The sequence below is a fragment of the Muscardinus avellanarius genome (genome assembly GCF_963383645.1).
Source record: "Muscardinus avellanarius genome assembly, chromosome: 10".
In the NCBI taxonomy this organism is placed as follows: Eukaryota; Metazoa; Chordata; class Mammalia; order Rodentia; family Gliridae; genus Muscardinus; species Muscardinus avellanarius.
This window is the reverse complement of record NC_137796.1, coordinates 17,315,626-17,336,377: the sequence shown is the minus strand read 5'-3', so window position 1 is coordinate 17,336,377 and position 20,752 is coordinate 17,315,626. Positions and strand designations below refer to the sequence as shown.

General features: G+C 43.9%; 1 protein-coding gene across 1 annotated transcript in view; it reads left to right on the top strand.

The window, feature by feature from the left end:
• TANGO6 (transport and golgi organization 6 homolog) overlaps positions 1–20,752 on the top strand; it is a gene marked incomplete at its 3' end in the record, with an annotated part of 189,194 nt that overhangs the window by 42,286 nt on the left and 126,156 nt on the right. Inside the window, exons 10-12 of the mRNA XM_080704242.1 lie at positions 2,936–3,068; positions 6,559–6,750; positions 19,849–19,983. Of these exons, the coding sequence (XP_080560368.1) occupies positions 2,936–3,068; positions 6,559–6,750; positions 19,849–19,983 (460 nt within the window). The remainder of the gene's footprint in view (positions 1–2,935; positions 3,069–6,558; positions 6,751–19,848; positions 19,984–20,752) is intronic.

The following is a 20,752-nucleotide window of genomic DNA, read 5'->3' as shown; positions in this document are numbered from 1 at the left end:
GGGGATTGAACCCAGTAGTGAGACCTCTCAGCCTCACAGCTGAGGCTGGCTTCGCACCTGTGCGATCTTCCTGTTTCAACCTCCCAAGCACTGAGATTACAAGTGTGGGCCACCATACCAGCTTATTCTTTCTTTTTTTCAAAGGGGGTCTTTGTTTTGTCTTTTTGGACTGGGAATCAAACCCAGGGCAGTGCACTTGCCAGGCAAGCACTTTGCCACTCATCTATATCCCAGCTCTATTAAACTTTTTTTTTTTTTTTTTTTTTTTTTTGCAGTACTAGGAATTAAACCCAGGAGCATTCTACCTCCAAACTACACCCTCAGCCCTATTTTTTATTCTATATTTTGAAACAGAGTCTCACCAAGTAGCTGAGGCTGGCTTTGAACCTGTGATCCTCCTGTCTCAGCCTCCCAAGTACTGGGATTACCAGCGTGCACCATAATGCCAAGGTTAAATTTGATCCTAAATTAACGGTTAACTTGGAAATGACAATTTTTGTTTTGTTTTGTTTTGTTTTTTTAGGTACCGGGGATGGAATTCTACCTCCAAGCTACACCTCCAGCCCCATTTTTTATTCTTTATTTTGAACAGAGGCTCACTGAATTGCAAAGTTGCAAAGTCACCCAGTGGCCGCGGCTGTCTGTGAACCGCGGTCCTCCTGTCTCAGCCTCCCAGATGCCGGGATGACAAGCGTGCGCCGCCACGCCCAGCTTGATAGTTTTATTGTTTTGTTATTAGTGGTTAATTTGGTAGGTTTTAAAACATCTCAATATGATGGACTTGAGAATTGAAAGACACATAAATGTCAAACAGAATTCTCAAAACAAACTAAAACTACTAATTTACCGAGAGTTTTTGAGGATTCGTAGATTTATGGTTATTACCGTGTCTATAAACTAAAAGAGTTTTAAATTATTTGGCAGGCTCGTTTTATTTTTCCAGTGGCACTGGGGATTGAGTAAAGGCGCATTCTACTCCAAGCTACACTCTCAGCCCTTTTTATATTTTATTTTGAAGCAGGGTCTCGCCAAGTCGCTGACGGTCTCGCTAGGATGCTGAGGGTCTCTAGGTAACTGAGGCTGTCCTCAAGCCTGCAATCCTCCTATCTCAGCCTCCTAAGTACTAGGATTACAGGTCTACAGCACCATATCTTGCACACATGTTCTTTGTATGACTCAAAAACACACGAAGAGCTGGGCGTGGTGGTGCACGCTTGTAATCCCAGTATTTGAAAGACCGAGACAGGAGAATCGTGGTTCGCGGACAGCCTCAGCTACTACTTAGTGAGGCCCTTTGCAACTCAGTGAGACCCTGTTTCAAAATAAAGAATAAAAAATAGAACTGGGGTGTAGCTTGGAAGTAGAATGCCCCTGACTTCAATCCCCAGCTCCACAAAAACAAACAAAAAACAAACAAGAAAACAAAAATCAATTACTGTCCTATTCACAGTTTACATTATTTAAGTGTTTTTTTTTTTTAAAGTGGATCTTCTGTACATGTGTATTTATTTTTAATTTTGAAACAGGGTCTAAATTGCTGAGATTAGGCTCAAACCTGTGAATCCTCCGAGTGTCTTGGCCTCAAAAATTTACCCAAATTTTATTACTTGGTAGTCATATTCAAGATACTCATTTTTATGAACCTTTATATGCTTTTATATCTTAACCAATTGGTTCATATGAATTGGGATTGACTGTATCTCCTCCAATAATGATTATACCTTTTCCCACCATCCAAAACCCTTCAGTGGCTCATCTTGAAAAGCAGAAACTCAGCCAGGTATGGTGGTGCACTCCTGTAATCCCAGTACTTGAGGCTAAAACAGAAAAAAGCTGAGACATTCCAGATTCAAAAACAGCCTCAGCAATTTAGCAAGACCCTGTTTCAATTAAAAAATAGGGCTGGGATATAGCTTGGTGATAGAACGCCCCTGGGTTCAATCCCCAGAATCAGAATTAAAAAAAAAAAAATTCTTTAAATGACATTCAGGTGATCATGCAGATGATATGCAAAGGTCATGTGTTTTTTATGTCTTTGTTTTCTTCTCCTCTGTTCTTTCTACCTCTGAACTACACCCCTAGCCCTATTGTTTTTTTGTTTTTGTTTTTCTGGTGGTACTGGGGTGCCTGGAACTCCCAGACCTATTTTTTTATGTACTTTTTAATTTGGAAACAGGGTCTCTTAAGCCAGCGCTACTGGCTTTGAACCTGCACGATCCTCCTGTCTCCGCCTCCCAAGCACGGGGATTACAAGTGTTTGCCACCACGCCCGGCTTTTTCTTTATTTTGAAACAGATTCTTACTGAGTTGCAGAGGGCCTCACTAAGTAGCTGAGGCCGTCTGCGAACCTGTGATCCTCCTGTCTCAGCCTCCCAAGTATTGGGATTACAAGTGTGAGCTTTGCTCTGTTCTTCCTCAGGTACCTGATTATCTGAGTACTGCTTCTACTTTAATTCCTCCTTGCTTTCAAAACTTATGAAATAATTGTTAATTTTTTGACATCCATCTTAAAAGTCACTTCCTTCATGAATGTGTTTCTATTTTAGCAACTGATCATATAGGACAGAATGGCCTAGTTTCTGAGAATTAAGTACTTTTTATTTTTCAGCATGGAGACATAGTAAAGTAAGTTCAGCAAATATTTCAAGACTTTTTTAATGATTAATGGCTGGGCGTGGTGGCGCATGCTTGTAAGCCCAGTATTTGGAAGACTGAGACAGTAGACTCACAGGTTCAAAGCCAGCCTCGGCAACTTAGCAAGGCCCTCCGCAACTTAGACCTCGTTTCTAAATAAGAAATAAATTGGGTTGCGAGTCTAACTTGGAGGTAGAGTGCCTCTGGGTTCAATCCTCAGTACAACAACAAGAGTATTAAGGAGTTAGTAAGTGCTACCTCTGGGTGACACCGTCAAGCTAAGTCTTGCCCTGTGTTGTAGAGATGAAGATGAGGATGAAGCGCTGTACCAGAAGGTGTCCTCGGAGCAGAGCCAGGTGGAGCACCTCGGCGACTTGCTGTCCCACTGCCAAGAGTGTGGTTTGGCAGGAGACTTCTTCATCTTCTGTTTAAAGGTGCGAACTCCACTCAGTACTTAACTTAGCTTTACTCTGAGGTAGCCCTGGGAAGCCCTTTGCATCTTCAAAGCATTCATAATCTGAGGTCCTAGCCCGGCGTGGTAGCGCACGCTGGTAATCCCAGTACTTGGGAGGCTGAGGCAGGACGGCCAGCCTCGGCAGCTTATTGAGCCTCTCTCTGCACCTGAGACAGACCTTGTTTCAGAATAAAAGCAAATCAAATAGGGTTGAGAGTGCAGCTTGGAGGTAGAATGCTCCTGGGTTTAATTCCCAGTACCACACATGAAATAAATGAACGAATGAATGATTGGCCCTAAAACTTAGGTCCCGAGTCAGGCGTGGGGGCGCACGCTTGTAATCCCAGCACTTAGGAGGCTGAGACGGGAGGATTCGGATTTGCGGGACAGCCTCAGCTACTTAGTGAGGCCCTCTGCGACTCAGTGAGACCCTGTTTCAAAATAAAGAATAAAAAATAGGGCTGGGAATGTAGCTTGGAGGTACATGCCCCTGGGTTCCACCCCCAAATATCACACACACACACACACACACACACACACACACACACACACAAATGTAGGTCTCAATTTAGGGAAAATGAGCAAAGGACACAGAGGTCATTTATCTTTTAGTAGCCTTGGGGTTGGTAAAAAGAAGAAACTTATCTTCCATGCTCCTGGTGTGCTCTGTGCTCTAACCACTTTCCAGGGTAATCTGCATTAAAATGAGGTGAACAAAGCAGAATTGTTGGGCCGACAAGGGTTAATCTTTGCTCTCTGTTGACAGTAAGGACTCTTTTGAAGTTAATAGCAGGTTTTACAGCTCTGGAGTAATCCTTATCCTTTCTGACTGTTGTGTTGTCAGGTATTTGGAACAGAGACTTAGCGGAGCGCCTTCCTCTGTTTGCTCTGCAGCCCTGAAGCCCCTTCCGGGTGCCTCTTAGCCCTGGCACCGCGCTTCTTTTTGCCCTAATCTCCGGTAGTAACTTGTACCCCGGCATGCTACCACTGCCTGACAGCATTATCCAGTGTGCTCCATCCTTGCCCTAAAGAAAGGGTCTACCCAAGACAGTGTCTTTGGAATTTAAGATTGGTGTGGGTATGTAAGAGAATCAGGGTAACATTTCCAGAACTTGAAGTAGAGACATTTCTTTTCATTTTTTTTTCTTTTCTTTTTTCTTTTTCTTATTTTCTTTCTTTCTTTCTTTTTTTTCTTTTCTTTTTTTTTTTTTTTTTGTGGTACTAGGGATGAAATCCAGGGGCCTTCTACCTCCGAGCTATACGCCCAGTCCTATTTTATATTTTATTTAGAAACAGGGTCTCGCTAAGTTGCTGAGAGCCTCACTAAGTAGCTGAGGCTGGCTTTGAACCTGTGCGATCCTCCTGTCTCAACCTCCCAAATACTGGGATTACAAGCGTGCACCACCATGCCCGGCTAAGTAGAGACATTTTTTTGTATGTGTGGTTCTGGGGATGGAACCAGGGGCATTCTACCTCTGAGATACACCCCTAACCCTTTTTGTTTCTTTTTTTTTTTTTTTTTTTTTGGTGGTACTGGGGTTCCTGGAAGCCCTTCTACCTCCGGGCTACACTCCCAGACCTACTTTTTTTTTTTTTTTTTTTTTTTTTTTGGAAACAGGGTCTCATAAGCCAGCGCGCGCGGCTGGCTTCGAACCTGCGCAATCCTCCTGTCTCCGCCTCCCAAGTGCGGGGATTACAAGCGTGCGCCACCACGCCCGGCCCCCTTTTTGTTTCTTTGTTTTGAAACAGGTCATTAGGCTGCTAAGGGTCTTGCTAAGTTGCCGAGGCTGGCCTCCAACCTGCAGTCGTCCAGTTTTTGCCTCCCAAGTACTAGGATCACAGGTGTGTACCACACCTGTTAATAGAAGATATTTCTTACTTTCTGTATTCACATCCTCCTCATGTGCAGCCACTTGCTCTAAATTGCAGTCCAAGGAGATGTGTGCCTCAGTGTAAGCTTTAGGTGTTTGGAGCCGAGTGTGGTGGCACATGTGTGGAATCTCAATACTAGGAAGGCTAAGACAGGATTATCGCAGGTTCAAAGCCAGCCTTGACAACTTAGCAAAGCCCTCAGCCATCTAGTGAGACACTGTTTCCAAATTAAAAAAAAAAAATTGTTGTTTGTTTAAAAAAACAAATCAAGGGCTTTGCTTTAAACTCTAAACCAGATAATTCTATCTAGGTATGAGTGGCATTGCGGGCCAAATGAGTTTTCTCTTGCGCAGAGCTGTCTTGTGCATTGTAGAATCCTTAGCATCATCCCCGACTTCTGCCCACTAAGTGCTTACATTACTCCTCAATTATAACAACCAAAAATGTCTCACAGGCTTTGCAGAATCCCCCTGGAGAGGAAAACTGCCCAGGCACAGTTGAGCAGCTCTGCTCTAAGCTGTCAGTTACAGTGGTAAAGCACTAATTGTTAGGAAACCTAAGGTTTTCCTTCCCAAAGAAATGTACGGTGTAGAAGGTAGGTGGATGCCTATAAAATTCACAGTAGTGAGTTATCTATTAGTAGAATAGAATAGTTCTAAATCTCTCTCTCTCTCTCTCTCTCTCTTTTTTTTTTTTTTTTTTTTTTTGTGGTACTGGAGATGGAACCGAGAGGCATTCTATCTCCAAGCTACATCCCCGGCCCTTTTTAACATTTTTTTGCTTTGAAACAGCGTCTCAGGTTGCTGAGAGGCTTGCTTTGTTACTGAGGCTGTCCTTAAACCTGTGTCGTCCTGCCTTAGCCTCCCGAATACCGGGATTACAAGCATGCAGTACCACACCTGGCGAATTCTAGATATTTTAAAGGAAGAGCATCTAATGGTCTCTGAAAGGACTCTGGGAAAGTTACGTGGCTTGAGGGCTCAATTCAAGGAAAGTTAGTGATAGATATCATAAAAACACAGGTGAAGTAAAAAGTGTGTGCATGTTTTTTATTATAAAATTCTAAAAGTTAATGTAAATGGTATCATAATGTACACAGTACTCTGCCACTTTACGTTTCTCACTCAATGGTGTTTTGAGATACACTTTAACTGCAGTGATATAATAATACATTATTATTCTCTTACTGGACATTTGTGTTCTCTCCAGTGTTGGGCAATTATAAATAATGCCCGGGGGCTGGGCGTGGTGGCACATACTTGTAATCCCAGCATTTGGGAGGTTGAGACAGGAGGATCGCAGTTCGCGAACAACCTCAGCTACTTAGTGAGGCCCTTTGTAACTCAGTGAGACCCTGTTTCAAAAAATAAAAAAGACTAAAAAATAGGACCAGGGGTATAGCCTGGAGGTAGAATGCCCCTGGGTTCCATCCCCAGTACTACAAAAAAAAATTAAAAATTAAAAAAATAAATAAACAATGCCCCACATGCGGACCATTTCTTTACATATGCATTTCCAGCAGAGTCGTCCAGTGATGTTCGTGAAGCCTCTGTTCCGCTCTTTCTTTCTTCACCTCGTCTTTCCTGCCATGCTTTCAGGAGTTGACTCATCTGGCCGTGGAAAGTGTCACCGAGTCAGAACCCAAGCCCTCGTCCAGCCCGAGCCTCTTGGAGTTGGAGCAGCAGCGAGCCCTCCTCGTGGAAGGCCAGGAGCGCAAGCTGCTGGTCCTGCAGCTGCTGGCTGTGCTGTGCGAGAGGATGTCCGAGCAGATATTCACAAACATCACGCAGGTCAGTGGCGGCCCCGTTCTGGGTCCAGCTTGGAGGTGCAGGTCTGCTTTGGTTTCTTGACATTCTTTTCTAAAAAGTGTCCAGAACTGTTGCACAGAGTGCCACTTGACCACACCTACCTCAGCATTTGCTAGAATTCTGGTTAAACACACCAATTACTGAGCCCACACCAGGCCAACTGAATCCAAAACTCTCATAGGTCCTGGGAATCCACATGGTTAACAAGCTTCTGAGGTGATACTCATGCACATAAAACTTGGAGAAGGCCAGGTGTGGTGGCGCATGCCTGCAATCCTAGTACTTGGGAGGCTGAGGCAGGAAGATTGCGGTTTGTAGCCATCCTCAGCTACTTAGGCCCTCTACAACTTAGTGAGATCCTGTTTCAAAATAAAGAATAAAAAATAAGGGTAGGAGTAGAATGCTTCTGGGTTCCATCCCCAGTGCCGCAAAAATATAAATAATAACAAATAAAAAGGACAGTTGGTGTAGCTCAGAAGTACACCACCACAGCATTTAATCCCTGTACTAAAAAAATAAAGTAAAAAGTATTGGGGGTTTTAGCTCAGAAGTAAAAGTAAAATGCTTGGAATGTTCCTGTGTAACACACACACACACACACACACACACACACACACACACTTTGAGCCTCCTAAGTGCTGGGATTACAAGCGTGCACCACCATGTCCTGCCATCTTTTCTTTTTTTAAGGTTCATATGTATCAAAACTTGAGAAAGGACTGGGCATGGTGCCACACACCTGTAACTTCAGTCCTTGGGAGGCAGAGACAGGAGGATTGCAGGTTTGAGGTCAACCTCAGCAATTTAGTGAGACCCTGTTTCAAAATAACAAATAAAATAGGCTGGAAATCTACATACTTATATGTGTTTCACTACAGTTTTCTACTTTGAGTACAATTAAAATCATCTTGAATCCTTTCAAAATATGGATACCTGGCCGGGCGTGGTGGCGCACGCTTGTAATCCCCGCGCTTGGGAGGCAGAGACAGGAGATCACGCAGGTTCGAAGCCAGCCACGTGTGCTGGCTTAGGAGACCCTGTTTCCAAATAAAAATGTAAAAATAGGTCTGGGAGTGTAGCCCGGAGATAGAAGGGCTTCCAGGAACCCCAGTACCACCAAAAAAAAAAAAATACGGGTACCTGGTCATCTTGCCCTTTTTTTCATACTGTGGATTGGACCCAGGGACATTCTAAAGGGACTCTGAGCTAAAGAGGTAGAAAAAGCTCTAGCCCTTTTTATTTTTATTTTGAAATAGTGTCTCATTAAGTTGTTGAGTCTTGCTAAATTGCTAAGTCTGGCCTTGAAACTCCAATCATCCTGTCTCAGCCTACCAAGTACTGTGATTATTGGCATACCCCACCACACAGTTTACCTGACCTCCTTTTAGAGTCTTTGATATAGCATATCTGCACGAGAGCCTGGTCATCTTTACTTTTTTTTTTTGCGGGTCTGGGGATGGACCCAGGGGCATTCTACCTCCAAGCCATACCCCCAGCCCTATTTTTTTATTCTTTGTTTTGAAACAAGGTCTCACTGAGTCGCAAAAGGCCTCACTAAGTAGCTGAGGCTGTCCGCAAACCACCATCCTCCCGTCTCAGCCTCCCAAATGCTGGGATTACAAGCGTGAGCCACCAGGCCCGGCTACTTTCTTTTCTTTTCTTTTCTTTTTTTTTTTTTTTTCAGTACTGGGGATGGAACCCAGGGGCATTCTACCTCCGAGATACACCCCCAGCTCTATTTTTTATTCTTTATTTTGAAACAGGGTCTCCTTGAGTTGCAGAGGGCCTGAACTGCGATCCTCCTGTATTAGCCTCCTAAATGCTAGGATTACAAGCGTGTGCCACCACACCCTGCTAGCTTCTTTTTCTTTTTGTTTTGAGGTATTAAGGATGGAACCCAGGGGCATTCTATCCCCAGGCTACCCTCTCAGCCCTAATTTTTATTCTTTAGTTTGAAACAGGGTCTCACTGAGTTGCAGAGGGCCTCACTAAGTAGCTGAGGCTGTCCGCGAACCACGATTCTCCTGTCTCAGCCTCCCAAATGCTGTGCCACCACACCGGGCTCCTAGCCCTATACCTTATTTCTTTTTCTTTTTCTTTCTTTCTTTTTTTTTTTTTTTTTTTTTTGTGGTATTGGGGGTGGAACCCAGGGGCTTTTCTACCTCCGGGCTATACTCCCAGACCTATTTTTTATACTTTATTTGGAAACAGGGTCTCACTGAGTTGCTGAGAGCCTCACTCAGTAGCTGAGGCTGGCTTCGAACCTGTGCGATTCTCCCAAGCTCTGGGATTACAAGCCTGCTCCACCATGCCCGGCTCTATCTTTACTTTCTTTAAGGTTCATCTATATCAAAAGTTGAGAATGGACTGGGCATGGTGCCACACACCTGTAACTTCAGTCCTTGGGAGGCAGAGACTGGAGGATTGCAGGTTTGAGGTCAGCCTCAGCAATTTAGTGAGACCCTCTTTCAAAATAAGAAATGAAATAGGCTTGGCATCTAGGTCAGAGGTACAATGAGAATGCCCCTGAGTTGAATCTCCAGTCAAAAAAAAAGTTGATTAGAAACTCAAATTTGGCCGGGCGTGGTGGCGCAAGCTTGTAATCCCCGCGCTTGGGAGGCAGAGACAGGAGGATCACGCTGGTTCGAAGCCAGCCATGCTGGCTTAAGAGACCCTGTTTCCAAATAAAAAATAAGCTTCCAGGAACCCCAGTACCACAAAAAAAAAAAGAAAGAAACTCAAATTTGAAGCCAGGCATGGTGGCGCATGCTTGTAATCTCATTATTTGGGAGGCTGAGACATGAGGATCACAGTTCATGGCTAGCCTCAGCAACTTGTGAGGCCATCTGCAACTTAGACCCTGATTCAAAATAAAGAATAGGCACACACTTGTAATCTTAGTACTTGGGAGACTGAGACAGGAGGATCACAGGTTCACAGCCAGCCTCAGCTACTTTGTGAGGCCCTCCACAACTTAGTAAGAAGCTGCTTCAAAATAAAGAATAAAAAGCTGAGTAAAGTGACACACGCTTGTAATCCAAGCATTTGGGAGACTGAGACGGAAGGATCTCAGTTCGCCGAAGCTTCAGCTACTAGGTAAGGACCTTTGCAACTCACTGAGACCATGTTTTAAAATAAAGAATTAGAAATAGAGCTGGTAGTTTAGCTTGGAGGTAGAATATCCCTGGGTTGAATCCTCAGTACTGCAAAAAAATAAAAAAGAAAAAGAAAGCCAGGCGTGGTGGCGCATGCTTGTAATCCCAGCATTCAGGAGACTGAGACCTGGAGGATCGTGGTTCGCAGACAGCCTCAGCTACTTAGTGAGGCCCTCAGCAACTCAATGAGACCCAGTTTCAAAATAAAGAATAAAAAAATAGGACAGGGGGTATAGCTTGGAGGTCAAATGCCCCTGGGTTCCATCCCCAGAACCGCAAAAATAAATAAATAAATAAACTTAAATTGGAAAAAATAATCGCCAATAAGATCACTTTAAACTCTAGGTCTAGCCAGGCGTGGTGGCGCACGCTTGTAATCCCTGCGCTTGGGAGGCAGAGACAGGAGGATCGCACCGGTTTGAAGCCAGCTGAGTGTCCTGGCTTAGGAGACCCTGTTTCCAAAATTTAAAAAAAAAAAAAAAAATGTAAAAATAGGTCTGGGAGTGTAGCCCGAAGGTAGAAGGGCTTCCAGGAACCCCAGTACCACCAATAAATAAATAAATAAATAAATAAATAAATAAATAAATAAATAAATAAATAAACTCTAGGTCTTCAACTCACAGCTTATCTCCATAACATGCTGTGAAATTCTAAGATGCTTTTTTTTTTAAAAAAATACTGTCAGGGTACTCAAACCTTTGTGAATCAGTGTCTAAATTTCATTAGTTCAGATATTATTTTTATTACCTTTTTTAAAAATGGGAAGCTACAGTAGTAAAGCATAGGTATCTTACCTCCTGGCCAGAATGAAGCGCTCACTCGATTGTAAGATGGCGTGGCCATCTCACCGGATCAGGTCCCTGGGTTCTCTGGAAAGTGTCGTTGTCATCTGCTGGGGGGTGGGGGGGGGGTTGCTAGGCAATTTCACTCTAGCTCCTGCTGAGAACACTTGCAGCTGCCTGTCAGCTCTGACTTATCTTGCCTGTGTAATGAAACTTATGCCCATGATTTCTTTGCTGGCCCCTTGTTCCTTAGTCCCTGACCCCGCGTTACTCCACGGGGTGATTAGCTTCTTCCGTGTTTATATCCGCTCCCTGAAGGCCGTTTCGTGGAGGCCTTACGTTTCCGTCTCAGGATGCTGGTCGGAAGGGGAAATGGCCTAGAAGCTGATGGGGCTCGGCTTTCGCACTTACCGCCCTCTGCTCCTGATTAAGGAACAGTGGTGGTCGGCTGCTGCAAAAGTGATTTGTCCATTAAATTATCAGAACAAGAAGAACCACCAGGAAACGTTAAGTTGTGTTTAATAATCTTACTGCTAGATGTAATATTGCTATATTATTTGGGGACATAGACACATAGGGATAAAGAAAGTAAGATCTAAGTAACTTTGTTAATATCATTAGGAACCAAAACTTTTAGCGTAAGAAAAATTGGGCATGGTGATGCATGCTTGTAACCCCAGAAATTGGGAGGCTGAGACCGGAGGGTCACAGGCTCAAGGACAGCTTCAGTAACGAGGCTGTCAGCAACCTAGTAAGACCCTGTTTTAGAACAAAAAATAAAAAAGGCCTGGGGGTATAGGTCACAGGTAGAGTGCCCTAGTACCAAAAATGAAAAAGCTAGACATGTAGAAATCAAAGAACTAGAATAAAAGCCCTATAATAGTGAGTTTTAATTGGAAGCATTAGTATGGACTCTTGATTAATTTTTCACTTTAAAAAAAAAGTAGTTTTTTCCTGGATGTTCTACTGTCAGTGTCATAAAACAATGACAACCTTGTCATAATAAGCTTTTTTTTTCTTTTCTTTCTTTTTTTTTTTTTTTTTTTTTGGTGTGTGTGTGATAAGGGGGTTGAACCTTGGGGACAGTCTACCTCCAGGCTTCACCCCCAGCTCTTCCTATTTATTATAAAAATAAAATAGGAAGCTGGGCATGGTGGTGCATGCTTGTAATCCCAGCATTTGGAAGGCTGAGACAGGAGGAGCCCAGGTTCACGGCCACCCTCAGCTACTTAGTGAGACTCTGTTTTATTTTTTATTCTTTAATTTGAAACAGGGTCTCACTAAGTTGCAGAGGGCCTCACTAAGTAGCTGAGGCTGGCCATGAACCTGGGATCCTCCTGTCTCAGCCTCCTAGGTACTGGAATTAACACCATGCCAGCTACAATAACCATTCTTAGTGCCAAATTATAGCTTTGAAATACCATTTTCTACTGAAAGAATCAAAAGCTTTTTTGGGGATGAGGGGATGATGTCTGAGTTGCCCAGGCTGGTCTCACAGTCATGATGTTTCTGTCTCATGGGATAGAGTCATATGCCACCATGCCTGGCTCTTCAAAGCTCTTTGGAATAAAGGTTGATTCAAAGTCTGGAGTAGGAGTTCTATATTATTAGTTTCACGGAAACATGTTCAATCCAAGTGGAAGGAAGCCATCTAAAATTAGTTGTGTAATCCAGGCATGGTGGCATACACTTGTAATCCTAGGACTCAATCTCAGCAACTTAGTGAGAGTGTCTTCCAAATAAAAATGAAATAGGAAGTTGGGCATGGTGGCACATGCTTGTAATCCCAGTATTTGGGTGGCTGAGACAGGAGGATCCCAGGTTCACAGCCACACCTCAGCTACTTAGTGAGGCCCTCAGCAACTTAGTGAGACTCTGTTTTAAAATAAAATAAAATTAGCCGGGCATGGTGGCGCACGCTTGTAATCCCCGCGCTTGGGAGGCGGAAACAGGAGAATCATGTTGGTTCAGAGCCAGCCTCGCTGGCTTAAGAGACCCTGTTTCCAAATAAAAAAATGTAAAATAGGTCTGGAAGGGTAGCCCGGAGGTAGAAGGGCTTCCAGGAACCCCAGTACCACTAAATAAATAAATAAATAAGTAAGTAAGTAAGTAAGATAAAATTAGGCTGGGGGTGTATCTCAGAGGTAGAATGACACTGGGTTAAATCCCCAGTACCACACACACACAAAAATAATTCTTGGTCTGGGTGTGGTGGCCACATGCCTGTAATCCAGTTCTTGGCAGTTGGAGATTCTCAGGTTTGAGGCCAACATTAGCAACTTCGTGAGGTCCTTAGCAACCTCATAAGAGCTTATTTCAAAATAAAAAGGACTGGGGGGTAGCTTAGAGGTAGAATGCCCCTGAGTTCAATTCCCAGTATCACAAAGAATTTTTAAAAATTAAGAAATTTTAAAAATAGACTGGGGGTTTTGCTCAGAGGTAAAATGCCCCTAAATTCAATCTGTAGTATGAAAAGAAAAGAATAATGCTTGCAATGGATTAAAACACATCAAAGATATAAAAATAAAAAGGGCTGCCGGGCATGATGGCGCACGCTTGTAATCCCAGCATTCGGGAGGCTGAGACCTGGAGGATTGCGGTTCGCGGACAGCCTCAGCTACTTAGTGAGGTCCTCTGCAACTCAGTGAAACCCGGTTTCAAAATAAAGAATAAAAAATAGGGCAGGGGGTGTAGCTCGGAGGTCAAATGCCCCTGGGTTCCATCCCCAGACCCGCAAAAAATAAAAAAATAAAGGGCTGGGTATGTAGCTCATAGGTGGAATGCCCTTGTCTTCAATAACCAGTCCCAATAATAGGGCTGGGGTGTAGCTTAGAGATAGAATGCGCCTGGGTTCAATCTTCGCCTGGGTTCAATCTTCACGGTAGATGATAGATAGATAGATAGATAGATAGATAGATAGATAGATAAGATAGATAGATAGGGATGAGGGTGTAGTTCAGGGGTAGAATGTCCCTGGTTCAATTCCCAGTTTAAAAAAAGGAAGACATATAATATATGAAGCCAAGTGTGGTGGCGCACACTTGTGATCCCAGTACTTGGGAAGCTAAAACAGGAGCCTCACAGGTTCAAAGCCAGCCTCAGTAACTTACATACCTGTAACCCCAGGTATGTATGCAACTCAGTGAGGCTCACATTCTTATTCTTGGGAGGCTGGGACAGGAAGATTGCAGTACTTTAGCAAAACTCTGTTTCAAAATAAAAAGTAAAAAGGGCTAGGAGTAGCTGAGCTTGGTGGCTTATGCCTGTAATCTCAGAATTTGGGAGGCTGAAACAGGAGGATACCAGGTTCAAGACTGCCTCAGCAACTTAGTGAGACCCTATTCAAAATAAAAAATAAGCTGGGCATCGTGGTGCATGCCTGTAATCCCTGTACTTAGGAGGCTGAGACAGGAGGAACACAGGTTCAAGGTCAGCCTCAACAAGTAGTTAGACTCTCATCAACCTAGCAAGATCCTGTTTTAAACTAAAAATAAAATAGGGCTGGAAGTGTAGCTCAGAGATAAAATGCCTCTGGGTTCAGTTCTCTGAAAATAAATAAATAAGTCGGTCTAGGAATAGCCCGGAGATAGAGTGCCTCTGTATTCAATCCCTAGTAGCAAATAAAATTAAAAAGCTGGGGCATTCAGAGGTAGAATACCCCTGGTTTCAATCTGGAACCAAAAAAAGAAAGAAAATATAGGTGTAGAGGAGTCAGTTAAGCAACGCTGTGAGGAAGCTAGCTGTTGGTCAGTTCCAGAATGTGAGAAACCCTGCACGACAAGGAGTTTAGTTTCTTCATCTACTGAGTGTCATAAAAAAGGAGTTAGAAGCCGGGCGTGGTGGCGCACGCTTGTAATCCCCGCGCTTGGGAGGCGGAGACAGGAGGACCGTGCAGGTTCGAAGCCAGCCGCGCTGGCTTAAGAGACCCTGTTTTCCAATAAAATATAAAATAGGTCTGGGAGCGTAGCCTGGAGGTAGAAGGGTTCATCCCCATTACCACCAAGGGGAAAAAAAAAAAAAAAAAAAAAGGAGTTAGAAGCCTGGCGCCGCAGCACACGATCCCAGTCCTTGGGAGGCTGAGACAGGACTGTCGCAGATTCCAAGCCAGCCTCGGCAACTCAGTGAGGCTCACATCAACTGAGTGAGACCTTCCTTCCAAAAAAAAAATAAAAATAGGGCTGCGGGTGTAGCTTGGAGGTAGAATGCCTCTGTGTTCAAGGTTCAATGCCCAGTAACACACACACACACACACACACACACTCTCTCTTAAATCCTGATTCAAACAAACCAATTATATGAGACATTTTTGCAACAGCTATGGACCAGGTAATAGAGAACATTAAGTTGCTGAGACTGTCCTCAAACCTGTGATCCTCCTGTCTCAGCCTCCCGAGTACTCGGGAATACAAGTGTGCACCATCACCCCTGACCAGCCTCGGCAATTTAATGAGGCTCTTAGCAGCCTAGTGAGAACAGTTTCCAAATAAGAAATAAAATCAGGCTGGGGGTGTGGTTTGGATTTAGAATGCCTCTAAAAAGGCCGGTACCACAAAAAATAAACAAACCTGGTGTTTATAATCCCAGTGCGTGGGAGGCTGAGACCGGAGGATTGTAGGTTCACAGCCAGTCTCAACAACTTGGGAGGCCTTCCACAACTTAGTGAGACCCTGTTTGAAAACAAAGAATAAAATCGGGCTGGGGATATAGCTCAGAGGTAGAGTGCCTCTGAGTGTAATGCTCAGTACCACATAACAAAAGAACATGTTGGATCACACTACTTATTTTACATTTTTTTTTTTTAATATTTTGTGATTTGTTGTTGCATTCTAGTCTCACATCATAGTGCCAGTCATGTCGACAGTGACATACATACATGCTTTGGTGCCCCTCCCTCCTAGGACAGGTTGACGTTGGTATATAGTATTTTATATCCTTTTTAAAATACATACGTTATGTAGAACAACTTAAGAAAAGTTGGAACCCTAGCTTTTCTTTTCTAGTCATCTGATAGTACTCATGCTGACATGGGTGCTAAATATAATTAAGGAGCGCTTTAGAACATTCTGGAGGCAGAATTTGTGGCCAAGAGGTTGAAACAATAGTTCTCAATGTACCAATAAAAGTTTACGTGCGCGCGCGCGCGCACACACGCACGCACGCACGCACGCACGCAGTAGTTTCTCTAAACAGAGCCAGTGTCCTTCTTGTGTCGTTAAAGTCTTAGGGCTGGAGAGGGTGGTAAAAATTGCTATAACAAGCTGGAGGCAGTGGCGCACACCTGTAATCTCAGCACCTGGGAGGCTGAGACAGGAGGATCACAGGTTCACAGCCGGCCTCAGCTACTTAGACCCTCAGCAACCTAGTGAGACACTATTTTTTTAAAAAGGGGGTTGCAGGCGTAGCTCTGTGGTAGAATGCCCTTGGATTTAATCCCTGATACCCCCCCCCCACAAAAAACTATAGCAACCAGTATTGTTCCTTTCAGTAAGTAGAATTTTTAAATATTCTTTCCAATTTCCTTCCTTGCTCCAAAAGACAAGTGTTAACAGCCATTTTTCTGACTTACGGCCTAGAGTAAAGATTCTAGCACAAAATATGATTTGTTCAGAAAGTCAAACATCCAAGTAGAAGCTCGTGACCCATCTCAGCCTTCCCGTTTTCAAAATGATGTCTCCTCTTTGAGCCGGTAATCCTCCGTGTGTGTGTGTGTGTGTGTGTGTGTGTGTGTGTGTGTGTGTGTGTGCACGCGCTGTCCTTTATTCAAAGGTGTTTATACCAAGATGATTAATCCAAGCTTAGTTAAAATGAAGCTGGCCAAATTAGTCCCATTTCAGGCTGAGCTGTGCTGGGCATGGTGTCTAGGCCTGTGATCCCGTACTTAGGAAGTTGAGACGGGAGGGTCGCAAGTTCGAAGCCAGTCCTAGTAATTTAGCTGGATTCAAAGCAACTCAATGAGACCATGTTTCAAAATAAAACATAAAAAGGGCTGAAGGTGTAGCTCAGAGGTAGAATGCCCCAAGGTTCAAATCTAAGCACATGTACACACACACACACACACACACACACACACACACACATGAGTTTAGTTATTAGCAAATGCTATATGAAATCTTATACATAAACAATCTTTTTTTTTGTTTTTTCAGTACTGAGGATGGGACCCAGGGACATTCTACCTCTGAGCTATATGCCCAGCCCTATTTTTTATTTATTTTGAAACAAGGTCTCACTAAGTTGCTGATGGCCTTACAAATCCTGTCTCAGCCTCCCAAATCCAGAGATTATAAGTGTGTACCACCACACCCAGCTATGAACAATCTTAAGCATTAAAAAAAAAAAAAAATCCGCCGGGCGTGGTGGCACACGCTTGTAATCCCCGCGCTTGGGAGGCAGAGACTGGAGGATCTCGTAGGTTCGAAGCCAGCCGCGCGCGCTGGCTTAGGAGACCCTGTTTCCAAATAAAAATGTAAAAATAGGTCTGGGAGTGTAGCCCGGAGGTAGAAGGGCTTCCAGGAACCCCAGTACCACCAAAAAATTTAAATAAATAAATAAATAATCCAGGTGTGGTGGTGCACACTTGTAATTCCATATTTCGGAGTCTGAGACTGGAGGTTCACGGTTCGCGGACAGCCTCAGCTACTTAGTGAAGCCTTTTGCAACTTAGTGAGATCCTATTTCAAAATAAAGAATAAAATATAGGGATGGCGGTGTAGCTCAGAGGTAGAATGCCCCTGAGTTCCATCCCCAGCACTGCAAAAAATTAATTAAGTACTTAATTAAATTAAAAAAACGGAGCCAGGCATGGAGGTGCACACTTGTAATCCCAGCATTCTGGGGGCTGAGACCAGAGGATCGTGGATCGCGGACAGCCTCAGCTACTTACTGAGGCCTTTTACAACTCAATGAGACCCTGTTTCAAAGTAAAGAATAAAAAATCGGGCTGGTGGGTGTAGCTTGGAGGTAGAATGATCCTGGAGTTCATCCCCAGTACTGCAATAAATAAATAAATAAATTTTAAAAACAAACCTTTTAATTTTATTTATTTATGTATTTATATTTGCAGGTCTGTCTGGGACCATCCTATCTCTGAGTTATACCCCCTGCCTTATTTTTTGTTCTTTTGTGTGTGTGTGTGGTACTGGGTTTCCTGGAAACCCTTCTATCTCCGGGCTACACTTCCAGACCTATTTTTTTTAATATATATTTTTTTATTTGGAAACAGAGTCTCTTAAACCAGTGAAGCTGGCTTCAAACCTGCACGATCCTCCTGTCTACACCTCCCAAGCGCGGGGATTATAATCGTGCGCCACCATGCCCGGCTATTTTTTGTTCTTTATTTTGAAACAGGGTCTCACTAAGCTGCAGAGGACCTAAGTAGCTGAGGCTGTCTGCGAACCACGATCCTCTGGCCTCAGCTTCCCGAATAGGATTACAAGCATACGCTACCACGCCTGGCTTTTAGTTTTTATTTTGAAATAGAGTCAGGCTAAATTGCTGAGACTGGCCTCAAAGTTGCAATCCTTCTGTCTCAGCCTCCTAAGTACTAGAATTACAGGTATGCACCACCAGGCCCAGGTCTTTGTGTCTTTTTTTTTTTGTTACTGGGATTTTTGATACTGAGGATTGAACCCAAGGGCATTCTACCTCTGAGCTACACCCTCAGCTCTTTTTATTTTTTGTTTTGAAACAGGATCTCACCAGGTTACTAAGTGTCTCACTGCATTGCTAAGGCTGTTACTGAACCTGTGATCCTCCTGTCTCAGCCTCCAGGTACTGGGAAAACAGAGAGTAAGCCACCATATTTGGCTTCTCTGTATCTTTTTGACAGTATTTTTCACAGAGCAGAACATTTTATTTCATCTAAGTACAGCTGATCACTTCTTTCTTTCTGTGATTGTGCCTTTGGTGTTGTGTCTTAAAAGTCATCACCAAGCCTTGCATGGCGGTGTACACCAGCAATCCTGCAAAGAGGATTGCAGGTTTGTGACTAGTCTCAGCTACTTAGTGAGGCCTTCCACAACTTAATGAGACCCTGAGACCCTGTTTCAAAATAAAAAACACAAAATAGGGATGGGGGTGTGGTTGTCAGGTAGAATACCCCTAGATTTAATCCCCGGTATGACACTCTCCCCCCCAAAATCTATTGCCCTAGCTGGGATTGGTGGTGCATGGCTGTAATCCTAGTTCTTGGGAGGCTAGGACAGGAGGATTGCAGGTTCAAGGCTAGCGTTAGCAGCTTACTGGGTCCTCAGCAACTTAGCAAGACCATGTTTCCAAATAGAAAGCAATACAGGGCCGGGGTGTTGCTTATAGGTAGATTGCCCCTGGGTTCAATCTATTGCTTTGAGCAAATAATCCTATTAAGTCTGATATTCTTCATCACATAGTGAGAAAAACAGAGCTCACATGAGAACTAATAAAAATCATGCATTTAAAACACATAAGGCGCCGGGCGTGGTGGCGCACGCTTGTAATCCCCGCGCTTGGGAGGCGGAGACAGGAGGATCGCGCAGGTTCGAAGCCAGCCGCGCGCACTGGTTTAGGAGACCCTGTTTCCAAATAAAAATGTAAAAATAGGTCTGGGAGTGTAGCCCGGAGGTAGAAGGGCTTCCAGGAACCCCAGTACCACCAAAAAAAAAAATTAAAATTAAAATTAAAAAAAAATAAAACACATAAGGCCAGGCGTGGTGGCGCATGCTTGTAATCCCAGCATTGGAGAGGCTGAGATAGGAGGATTTGGGTCCTCAGCCAGCCTCAGCCTCTTCTTGAGGCCCTCTGCAACTTAGTGAGACCCTGTTTCAAAATCAAGAATAAAAAATAGGGCTGGGATTGTAGCTCGAAAATAGAATGCCCCTGGGTTTCATTCCCAGTACTGCATAAATAAATAAATAAATAAATAAATAAATAAATAAATAAATAAATAAATATAAAACATAAAACACATAGGAGCTCTGGGCTGTTGAACATGAGGAGGAGCTGGGAGGTGCTAGCCCAGAGAGCTCAAGGAAGCTCCGTGCCCACTCCCTCTATCTGCTTGTATCCTTTGAAGTATCTTTTCTCATGAACTGGTAAATGTAAATAAACAAAACCCCAGACATACGGAGAATAACTCTTCACTGATTCTAATGTCCATTCCTTGGCAGGTGGTGGACTTTGTCGCAGCCACACTGCAGAGAGCATGCGCAAGCCTGACCCAGGAGACCGAGAGCGCCGTGGAGTCCCAGACGCTGAGCATGTCCATGGGGCTGGTGGCTGTCATGCTAGGAGGAGCTGTGCAGGTGAGTGGTGGACGTTAGCCAGACTTGAGTGGACAGAAGAGAAAAGCAGAATACCCACTGCTTCCCTCCCCCCTCGTGAGAAATACAGGTGCCCGTTGGACCTGGGAACACCAGAACGAACAAGCTAGGTTCATGAGAATTCTCTCCAAAGTAGAGAACAAGAAAAACTCCACTCCTCTGCCATTAGCTGCGTGGTCTTTGCTGTCACAGGGCAAGGCCTTTTCCTACCCGGGACTGAGTTGATATAGAAATATCTAGCATGAAGCCGGGCGTGGTGTCACACACTTATAATCCCAGCATTCAGGAGGCTGAGATAGGGGAATCGCAGTTTGCAGCCAGCCTCAGCAACTTAGTGAGGCCCTGTTTCAAAATAAAGAATAAAAAATAAGGCTGGGGATGTAGCTCAGAGGTAGAATGCCCCTGGGTTCTATCCCTGGTACCGCAAATAAATAAATAAATAAATAAATAAATAAATAAATAAATAAATGATCTAGCATGATGTTTTGCATCTGAAGCAAATGCTAGATTCTCTGGCCCTCACTGTCCAAAACTCAGCTCTGGCTTCTATGATAGTCTGTGGGAAATTCTTAGAAACCACCTAGTTACTTATGATGCATCTATAAGCCAGGCATGGTGGTGCACACCTGTAATCCCAGTATTTGGGAGGCTGAGACAGAAGGATTACAGGTTCAAGGACAGCCTCAGCAAGTAGTGATTCTCCCAATAGTTTAATAAGACTTTGTTTCAAAACAAAAAATAAATAAGGCTG